This window comes from Pholcus phalangioides, unplaced genomic scaffold, assembly GCF_987345545.1.
Source record: "Pholcus phalangioides strain wild (caught in Gottingen) unplaced genomic scaffold, Ppha-v1.0 ptg000024l_1, whole genome shotgun sequence".
NCBI lineage: Eukaryota > Metazoa > Arthropoda > Arachnida > Araneae > Pholcidae > Pholcus > Pholcus phalangioides.
This window is the reverse complement of record NW_028301616.1, coordinates 8,162,614-8,173,835: the sequence shown is the minus strand read 5'-3', so window position 1 is coordinate 8,173,835 and position 11,222 is coordinate 8,162,614. Positions and strand designations below refer to the sequence as shown.

Sequence of the window (11,222 nt, the reverse complement as noted above, 5' to 3'; positions counted from 1 at the left end):
GCATAAAACGTAATGCGCCACAATACGCGATGTAGCGATACGCGATAAGCAGCACCATAATAAGCAATGCAGCACGCGATGCATTAAAATACGCAATGTACCACTATTTGCAGTGACCCGCGATACAGCATAAAACGTAATGCGCCACAATACGCGATGTATCGCAATAAGCGAAGCACCATAATATACGCAAAAAGTATTGTATTACGGTAAGCAATATATCATGCAATGCGCAATGCACACAATAAGCAATACGGGATAATACGCAATGCTACACCATCGGCGATTCGGTGCAATAAGCAATGCACCATTTTAAGTAATGCAGCACAATAAGTAGTGCAGCCTTATATTAAGGGCACCACAAAAAACAATGCATCACTATATCAGGGCACCACATTAAGCAATACAGCACAATACTTAATGCACCTTCATCGGCAATACAGCACAGTGCTTATTGCACCACCATCGGCAATACAGCACAATAACAAATACATCACCACCACCGTAGGCAATACAGCACAATAAGCAATGCACCACAATACGCAATGAACCACAATGCACCATAAGCACTGCATTAGAATTAGCAATACGTGATATACTAAAATACGTAATGCATAACAATGCGTAATTGGCCAATATTTACAGTGCATCACAATAAGCAATGCAGCATAATACCGCATAATATCTGATGCATCGCACTAAACAAAGCACCATAATCCGCAATGAGTCACAATGATCCATAAGCACTGCATTACAATACGCAATGCAGCACTCAGGGCACTACAACTACTAAAGCATCACAATCAGTAATGTAGTAATGTGTGTAGTAATATAAATGAGTAATATTATGCACCACAAATAAGCAATGCAGCATAGTGTGCGATGCATTGCGATTATAGTACACAATACACCACAATACGCATTAAACGCGGCATTACAATGCGATGCACCGCAATCAGATCAGTAATGCACCATTATTTTTGCAGTGCCATAATAAGCAATGCAGCACGATGCGCAAGTATTTATTCATCCTCGACTCAAAATGAAACCTGTCAATTTCCCCATAAAGAGATCTGTCCAATGCCCCGCCCTGGGTACCCAGAGTTATAGCTGTGTGTTGGGAGCACTGGTGATGTATACATACCTCTGGGTACATGCAAAAAACTTGATCCCTACAGGGCATGCGGTTCCCGATGTCCTCAGGGGTTAAATGAAAACTTGACCCAAAATCGTAACCGACTTCCGTAACACTAAAACGTAACAGATTTCCGTCACTCAAAAACTTCACCCACTTCCGTCACTCGGTTGCTTAGCAACAGGCCCTTTTCGAGTTTGTGATTTAATATTATAGAGTAGATATATATATATATACAGGGTGATTCAGAAAAGATGGAAAAAACTTTAAGAGATGGTAGTACACACACATACAAACAATTTCCATCAACATCAAGAGTAAAAATCTTTTATTCACTGTGACGCCGATTCGCACATACGGTTTCTTCTTCTTCTTCCCAAGGTTACATTTGCACGCATGGTGTTCTTTTTCTACCGATAAATTTCAACAGGATTGCCGTTTTAAGGTTTTCGGAGAGCGTCCGCTTCGAAAGGCGTGAGCGCGCTTGCGTTTCTCTGTTAGACCCATGCATTCTTTGATAACAATTGTTTGTATTGGTGTGTACTGTTACATCTTGAAACTTTTTTCCACCTTTTCTGAATCACCCTGTATACAGGGTATCCCGTGAGTGATAATGTGGGTTTTATCTCATCAACCTTTCGTCGTGGAGGTGTAATTTCAATTTAGGAAATGCTCCGAAGGCGTTGCGTTTAAAAATTACACTTAACCAGATTTGAAAGTAAGAATCTGATATGTTATGCGATCCCCTTGTCCCCTAACTTCCAATTAGAAAGTTGTACCTGTCTCTTCTGAGGCCAACAACAACAACAAAAAATAAGTTTCCTAATCACAATATTCGCTGAGATATTGAATTCAAAATCGGAGTTATGACAGAACAGCAAAAATTGACGGGCTTTTTTCTCATTCATGCTGTCCTTTACCAACTTTTGTCCGATTTTTTTTATTCGAATAAATCAGTGCACACTTGATTGTGCTTCTTGGTTGAAGTTTTTGAATCAAACTATTTTTGTTGGTCTCAGAAGACACAGGGTAACAACTCTCTAATTGGGAGGACAAGGGGACCGTATAAAAATTTAGATTTTTTTATTTTATTTTGTCACATACTGTATTCTTGTTCTCAAAACTTTTACAAGGTAGTTTTTGAACGCCTTTTGAGCATTTTCCAACTTCAATTAGAGCTCTACAACGAACGGTTGACGAAGCAGAAGCCGCATTAGCATTTTCAGGACATCCTGTAAATGCTAATGTGGTCCAAACGTTATATTCAATATCCAAAAAACTTTCCAAAAGGAATGTCCAAATAACTCTCAAATTCGCACGGAGATCCAAAAATTAGTTAAAGTTTGAACGTTAGATAATTCACGAAATAATGTAAGTAGAGGGATAAAAATTGACACAAATGTTGGAAACGGCATGTGGTTTTATTGAAGCATTAAAAAGTAATGAAAAAAGATCAACAGATGACGCTGGACAGATTTCTATCTTTAAAAATATATTTATCAACTTATGCTAACAGATGCATTAAAATGCTGCAAAATGGTGAAAGCACCAAAAGTTCATATTTTGCGTAATCAATGATGTGGTTGAATGTTTTCTCCTTATTGTTTTCGGTTGCTTATCTGCTCATAAGGACCCGACGGTCCAGAAATCACTAACAGGTCTAATCAGCTTCATTCTCTCGGTCAGGCCCCGCCGGTTGGTCGACTCACCTTTTGAAATTAACCCTCAAATAAAATACGGATGGGCTCTCTTTCGGCTCAGCCTTCCCAGTCTTCTTGGAACACGGGACAATGTTAGGAGTCGAACACACGGGACAACAGACAACATATGTGCATCACGATTCCTGACGGTAGCCAAAGCTTTGGAACGCTCCTTCGATTGGCCAAAGCCTTCTCCTTTCATGACGGACCAGAAGGAGTTGAGATTATTGGCCACATGCATATCAAAGATCGGACTATGGCTAACCTCTGTATCCAGACCACCGCTTCGACAACCACGTTCATCGATAAATGCAAAGGAGCATCTTATCGAACCCGAGGTTCTTCACCGCGCATTTTACCCAGGATCCAATTCAACAGCTCAACGAAGAGACATAGATCCCCCAAAATTATTTGAGAATAATACTTTTTCAAAAGCTGGAATTGAGTCAACCTGACCGGCTGCCGAAACCGTAATTGCCACTCTTTATATAGAAAAAGGAATAAAAATATCATTGTTGTGTGTGTGCTACAATAATGAACAACCGTAACAATACGAGACGTACAACTGATACTCATTCCGTAGAAATCTTCGATATATGCAACAATGAAAATTAAATCACTACCTTAAATTTCGTACGAACATCTACGACCATCTACAATCGACTGACCATCGAAGAAGATGGTCGTTCATATGCCTCTATTTCTTAAGAGTAGGATTATGTTTATGGGAAAAGTACCCAGAAAATATTTTTCTCGGCATTTCCATTCATTTAAAAAGTTCCCGAATTTATGTCCAACGCGTTTTTCTCAATTCTCGGAATGACCAACAAAATGTCGAGTCACAAGTAATGAAGTTATTTGACAAAAATTATGACATTTATGCAAATATTTTGCAATCCTTTTTGTTACATCGAGAATGAAACAACGGCGGAATTTCAGTTAAAGTAATTACTAGCGCTCAGATTTATGTCTCTGAGTATTTTTACATGATAGAGCATATTTTCAAAATTTTAAAGCATATTTTTGTTATTATTCAGCTATGTTATTGCTCCTATGACATTCGTAGTGGTCCGTGAAACGAAGAATTCTTGTTCATACTGTAGTGCGTTCTTATCTGTATAGATGGCGCACCCTCCTCACGCTCCTGGTGATTGTAAAAAAAAAGAAAAAGTGTCAGTTGGAATTGTACCACCGATTTGTATACACGTGTCATCCTTCTCGTTATGTTTCTTTCGTATATTAAATCGTTAAGTTTTCATTACGTTTTATGTCGTCACTACAAGAATCGGATCACTGGTGACCTATAGGACGCATCTGATTTTGGTCATTGAAGTTAATTTCTCCATCGTTTAAATTTCGTTTTCGCGCCTTGTGCTTTCCGTTCGTACGCTCTTCAAAGATGAAACTTTTCTAATCTCCTAGTCTTTTGGATATTTTTTTTTTCAAGCCAAGTCTACTCGTTTCTACCCAATATATAGAGACGTTCCTGGAAATTCAAGGTGAGGAATAAACTTTCTACTCCCGATTTGCCGGTCTCCATACTTGCATTTGTCATGGCTCAACCTATTGCATCAGCTAAAGTTTCACGTGTTGCCTTTCGAGCCCCTCCGTTCTGGGAAGCAAATCCAGAGATTTGGTTTCTTCAAATTGAGTCACAATTCAAAACGGCAGGCATAACCACCGATGAAACTAAATTTCACGCCGTTGTAGGAGCTCTTGATTGCAAAGTTTTGAACTATGTTTCTAATATCGTTCGCAATCCTCCCCAACAGCACATGTACGAGACTCTCAAAACTCGCGTGCTGGAGCAGTTTCAACAATCAGAATCTTCCAAATTGCGAATGTTACTCCAGGAGCTTCAACTAGGCGACAAACGCCCGTCCCAGCTTTTGCACGAAATGCAAACGTTAGCTGAGGGTAAAATGGAAAGTGACATTTTGAGATATCTCTGGAAGCAGAGATTACCTTTGCACTCCCAACAAATATTACAAGCTTCTAGTGAACCGTTAATTGGGTTAGCGAAAATAGCCGACAAAATCTGTGAGGTTTCTCATGTGTCATCTAATAAATACTTCAGCTGTGTCTCACACTTCAGAGTTTGATGATTTGAAAAACGAAATTGCTTGGCTACGGCAATCATTTGAAAGGCTTTCGCGATCTCCTAGACCATCTCGCGGTTATCGCAAACGATCTCAATCTCGTAGCCGAAATAAATTCGGCGATGCTTTGAAAAACGGAAGGCTTTAGTGGTACCATGAGCAGTTTGGAGAAAAAGCTCATAAATGTATTCCTCCATGTCAGTTTCCGGAAAACTAGTGGGCTCGTCTGTTTCGGCGACAGCTGACGAAAGCCTTCTCCATAGTCGCCTATTTGTCATCGACGTTAATACGGGTTTCCTATTTCTAATTAACACTGGCGCATCAATCAGTTGTTTTCCGAAACGCCTGACTAACATGACAAAACCTCACAAACTCACTGTATACTGCAAATGGATCCGAAATCCAAACGTTTGGCAACAAAAATCTAGTTCTGAATCTTGGACTAAGGAGGGACTTTCCTTTCGTTTTCACTGTGGCAGATGTTTCACATCCCATTATTGGAGCCGACTTTTTCGAAAGATTTGGTTTGCTTATAGATGTTAAAAATTCTCGTTTGATCGATAACGAAAGATCGCTATCAGTGAATGGTTTGGAATCCCAAAACGGCTCTTTTAGTTTAACGCCGATCTCTGGTGATTCTCCATACCACCGCATATTAGCCAAATTTCCTCAGCTTACCAGCTCAGTTTTAAATGCAGTTCCAAAGAAACACTCTGTCATGCACTTCATCGAACCTACGGGACCACCGGTTTTCGCAAAAGCTAGAAGATTGTCTTCTGAAAAACTTGCAGCTGTTAAAAAACAATTCAATGAACTGTTGCAACAAGGTATAATTCGGCCCTCAAAAAGCCCTTGGTCGAGTCCCATCCACCTTGTACCCAAAAAAAGCAACGAATGGAGAATTTGTGGGGACTTCCGCGGACTCAATGCAATAACCATCCCAGATAGATACCCGCTTCCAAATATATAGGATTTTTCCATCAACTTGAGTGGTAAAAAGATTTTTTCAGAAATCGATTTAATAAAAGTATATCACCAAATACCAATCAATCCTAAAGACATTCCCAAAACCGCCATAATTACGCCCATTGGGCTATACGAATATGTTTATATGTGCTTCGGCATGAAAAATGCAGCTCAAACGTTTCAGCGTTTTATTGACGAAGCATTTCGTGACTTAGATTGTTGTTACTCATATCTCGATGATTTGTTAATCGCTTCCATTGACGAAAAATCTCATGAAGCTGACTTAAAACGTGTTTTTCAAAGACTAAATGACTATGGTATCGTGATCAATCCATCTACACTGCTGGCCACCGTAAATGCAACACCCTGAAGGAAGCATGGAAATAATATGAAATTTACAACATGCATTAGCGGAGGTGAGATATGCAAATGATTAGAACTTCAGCGCAGACGCACATCACGCGCGCCTGTGGCGCCACTTCAAAGCGCTATTTAAGGCTTGGAGATTTCGACGATTTGAAGTACGGCAATTGTGTTTTTCTTGTGGTTTTTTCAAAAAAACGATCAATTATGCCTCGTAGAAAACAGCGATCATCTTTTGATCAAGTATCCGAGTTCGACAGATTAAGGATAGTGGCCTACCGAGATTGTGGATTATCTTACAGGGAAATTGGTAGTCGTGTTGGACGAAACCAAACAACTGTAATGCGGATATGTGATCGTTGGATGCAGGAGGGTAAGACGGACCGACGTGTTCGATCGCATCCACCTCAGTGCACCACTTCACGTGATGACAGGCGTATTGTGCATATGGCAGTGACGGATCGCTCAGCCACATCACGAACCATAGCACAGTACATTCAGTCTGTACCGCATCATCCAGTGTCTGCGCGTACCATTCGACGCCGTTTACAGAAGAGTGGTCTGTCCGCAAGACGTCCATTGCTTCGTCTACCCTTGACGCAGAACCACAGACGTCTCCGCCGCCAATGGTGCGATGAAAGAAGGATGTGGACGGCACAATGGAATGAAATTGTCTTTACTGACGAGTCACGCTTTTGTCTGCAACATCACGATGGTCGGATTCGAGTCTGGAGACACCGTGGAGAGAGGATGCTGAACAGCTGCGTTATGCACCGCCACACTGGTCCTGCATCGGGTATTATGGTATGGGGCGGTATTGGATATCACTCTCGCACTCCTCTAGTACGCATTTCCGGTACTTTAAAAAGCCAGCACTACAACTCCGAGGTGTTGGAGCCAGTTGTCCTTCCTTACCTTCAGGGCTTGCCCACAGCCATATTTCAACAGGATAATGCGCGACCACACGTGGCACGCATTGTCCAAAGGTTCTTCGTCAATCGCCAGATTGAATTGCTTCCCTGGCCAGCTCGCTGTCCGGATCTTTCGCCGATAGAAAACATGTGGTCCATGGTTGCTAACGATTGACCCAGATTACATCCCCAGCTGCCACACCAGATCAACTTTGGCAACGCGTGGAAGCTGCTTGGTCTGCTGTACCCCAAGAACACATCTAAAGTCTCTTTGAATCAATGCCGAGGTGTGTGGCAGCGGTGATCTCCAACAATGGCGGCTACTCTGGCTACTGATTTTGGCGGGAACCACACTTCACAGAAGTCTATAAATTTAATCATTTGATGCTTGGTCAACATGTTATCTACGAAATAAATATTGTTGCGATATCTCTTGTCTTTCTTGGTGTTGCAATTTGGGTGGTCAGCAGTGTAAATGTGTATTCGGTCAACGTCAAATTTGGTTGAGAGATTCCACCGCTATCTCAAAGCCTCTCTGATGTGTGTCCTCAAAGGTAACGAGCACTGGACAGAGGTTCTACCTACAGTCCTGTTGGGGTTGCGTTCCAGCATCAAAGAAGACCTCCAAGTATCAACCGCTGAGTTGGTATACGGCACAGCCCTACGCCTTCCTGGTGAACTCTTCCGGCACTCGGATGAGCGAGACGTCCTACCTCGATATGACTTCTTGCAGAGACTGAGAGACCATTTCTCCCGTATGAGACCAGTACCAACCTCTCATCACAATTCGTCTAAGCCCTTCGTCTCGACAGACTTGCTAACTTCTCCATCAGTATTCGTCCGACAAGACTGTGTACGCAAACCTCTACAACAACCATACACCGGACAATTTGAAGTTATTTCAAGAACTGATAAGTATTTTATGCTGAACATTAATGGCAATCATAAAAATGTATCCATAGATCGCCTTAAGCCATGTTTTATGTTAAATAGTAATTTATGTGACACGTTCAAAAATCAGTATATTTCCAGGTCTAGCCGAAAAGTGAGATTTCGTATTGACCCTTCGAAATTAGCTATATGATTCGTAATTATGTATGGTATATATATATATTGCAATTTTTTTTTATAATTTGTATGATTATTATTCAAATTTTCTTCTCTTAAATGTTTCGTCTTCGACTGGAGGGGGAGTGCTGTAGTGCGTTCTTATCTGTATAGATGGCGCACCCTCCTCACGCTCCTGGTGATTGTAAAAAAAAGAAAAAATGTCAGTTGGAATTGTACCACCGATTTGTATACACGTGTCATCCTTCTCGTTATGTTTCTTTCGTATATTAAATCGTTAAGTTTTCATTACGTTTTATGTCGTCACTACAAGTATCGGATCAATACAATAAATGATGTTCCAAAATAGTTAAACAACATCAAAACTTCTCACTATCATATTGTTTTCTGAAACAATTATGTTATCTGAGATAAAAATTAAAAATTTTTTAGGACATACTTACAGTTTTTTGAGATCATAAACGCATTTTTATAGAGTGTTTTTTAGAAGTTTTTAGGGCATAAAAAACCTTGTCCTAGTCATTACAGTTGCTAAAAATATGGGCGATAATAGGCGGTGTTGTCTCTAGTTCCCCATCTTTAGACTGACGATCGTCTTTTATTGTTATCAACCACACATTTGATTTTTTGTATTGTTCTCAGAAGAAACACAAATATTTCCACCCATTAAATAATTCGTCTAATACTAAAACCTCTAACTTATGTTAAGTCGCAAATTAAGACACAATGATACAAATGAATTCAAGCAAGTGCGAAAATGTGTTCATGCAAACTTTATTGCGTAATCATTCATAATATGCATATATTCAGACACGAACTCAGATCTACCCGTCTGTTTTTGAAGTTTATTTAATAACCATCTCCGTATCCATAACCATCGCCATAGCCATCTCCGTATCCATAACCATCTCCATAGCCATTGCCATCTCCATATCCGGCTCCATGGCCGTAGCCATAACCACCCAAATGTCCTGGACCATAGGGGCCAAGTCCGAGGTGACCAACACCAACTGCATGACCATGAACAGGGAGTTTGGCAACAACAGCCTTGACCGGAACGATGTGAGAGTCGGCAACGGCGTAGGACGTCTTTATCATGCCATGATCATTTCCGACCTCTGAGCGAGACCTCTTTGCACCTGCGGATGATATGCCGTACTGGAAAGCATAGTTATTGTGCTTCTGCAAAAGAAAAGAAAATCGTGAGAGAAACATGAAATAAAAAATTTAATTTTTTCATTAATTTCTCTTTATTTTGCCTCTTTAAAGTCGTTGTTACTTTGACTCTTTGTAAGGTAAGCTATTTATTTACTGTATATCATTCCTCAATGATATCTTTGATTTCAAATATTGACCACTTGAAAGAGCATACGAAAAAATGTGTAAGTTATGGGACAAAAGAAGATAAATTGTGATTGAATTCAGTTTTTTTTTCAATATTACGTAAATTTATAATAAAGTGTATTTTCAATTCTTTTCAAAAAGTTTAATGTTAAAATACATTGAGCAGATATTTTTTTTTTTTTTTTTTTTTTTTTGTGAGATAAATGTGAAATAACGATTTTGAGAACAAATTGGAAGAAATGGTTCATCTCACTTACGTCCATGTGCCTTGAAATAGTACTTATTCCACTTGGTGCTGCGTGTAGTGATGCACTGGCAGCAGCTGCAGCAGCGAAAAGAACAAGAATCTGTAAAATATTTGGGAAAATATGAAAATACAATTGGCAGTAGTTCGTAAAAATTTTTTGAGGAAAAGAAATTCTCAGGTGACTCCAAGAAATAATTCTTAAACATGTGGAAACCGAAATTAAAATTTTCATAATAAGATCCGAATCGGAATTTTTCTTACGGAAACAAATTTTTGAATTCATCATGACTGTGACGTTAAACGAGTATAAAAAACATTTCATGAAAAATTTTAAGAATTTTATACGGGATTTCATCGTAACAACACACAACTTATCTTACGTTATATTAACACACCAAATATATACTTACCTTAGCGATCATTTTTCGTTTAGGCTTTTGGATCTTCGAGAGTTGGGAAGTTTGTGTGAGTTTTACAGATTCAGAGGAGCTTTTTATACTTCTCGAAAAACCAACCATTGACTATAATATAATACAAGTGCAAGGCGGATCAGAGATATTGCGGATATATAACAATCTACTTTTCGTTTTGAAATGTTTTTATTGGAATGCATTGTACATTTATTTGAAGCGTGTACTAAGCAGTGATCTACTCCTTCGTATCTCGCTTTTTTCGTCATTGGTGTCAATGTCTGTTATTCATCAATCAATGAGAATAAACAAAATCTTATTATGTTTTTTTTTTCTTTTTGTTGAACCTTGTCATTGTAAGTAACAATGACCTCGGTGACGCGTCCGATATGCACAACACATAACTTCTGCAGCCAAATACGCTCGATAATATGCGGTGAGAAACTACTCAAGTGACGCCGTGTCCTTCGATGCCAACGAATATTAAAAATTCCAAAACTATAATAAAGATTAATTATGTTTATCTTGTTATTGATTAATCGAAATGTATTGATTGAGATTTGGTGAAGATGGAAAAAATACATTTTTCTATGTTATTTTCTAAGAATCAGTACGAGGTTCTTTTACTTGTGATCTTCACATTAATGTGATAATTTATTTTATGGTTAACTAAACGATCACATCCCATGTTTTAAAATAATATGCTGAGTTACTCATGTTTGAAAAATAATAATGTTCGGTTACTTACTCTTCCAAATATACACCTCGTAAAAGTTCCTTTTAATTTGTAATTGAGTAATGACTGAAAGAGATTTATGTATACGTGTGTTTCCTAAAAAACGTTATTATGGTGCTTAAAGGATGCGTGTTATGTGCTCGAAGAGCTGTCATTTATCGCAAAATGAGAAAGTAGCAGAAAGCTTAATTTTTCTTGCCTGTTAAAATAATATTCTATAACAGTGTTATTTAACCACCGGTC

At 39.1% G+C, this 11,222-nt stretch overlaps 3 protein-coding genes across 3 annotated transcripts; 2 read left to right on the top strand and 1 right to left on the bottom strand.

The window, feature by feature from the left end:
- The first annotated feature begins 4,388 nt into the window (after positions 1–4,388).
- Positions 4,389–4,937, top strand: LOC149068682 (uncharacterized). The gene has a single exon (XM_089251184.1). The coding sequence runs from the start codon at positions 4,389–4,391 to the stop codon at positions 4,935–4,937; it is 549 nt and encodes a 182-aa protein (XP_089107310.1).
- Positions 4,938–7,649: 2,712 nt separating this feature from the next.
- Positions 7,650–8,258, top strand: LOC149068681 (uncharacterized). Its single transcript, XM_089251183.1, has one exon. It carries the CDS (start codon positions 7,650–7,652, stop codon positions 8,256–8,258), a length of 609 nt encoding a protein of 202 aa, XP_089107309.1.
- A 771-nt stretch (positions 8,259–9,029) lies between these two features.
- LOC149068680 (uncharacterized) lies at positions 9,030–10,396 on the bottom strand. The gene is made up of 3 exons (XM_089251310.1): positions 10,244–10,396; positions 9,844–9,933; positions 9,030–9,424 (listed from the first exon to the last, which is right to left on the bottom strand). Exons 1-3 carry the CDS (start codon positions 10,349–10,351, stop codon positions 9,092–9,094), a joined length of 531 nt encoding a protein of 176 aa, XP_089107436.1. The 5' UTR covers positions 10,352–10,396; the 3' UTR covers positions 9,030–9,091.
- Positions 10,397–11,222: the final 826 nt, after the last annotated feature.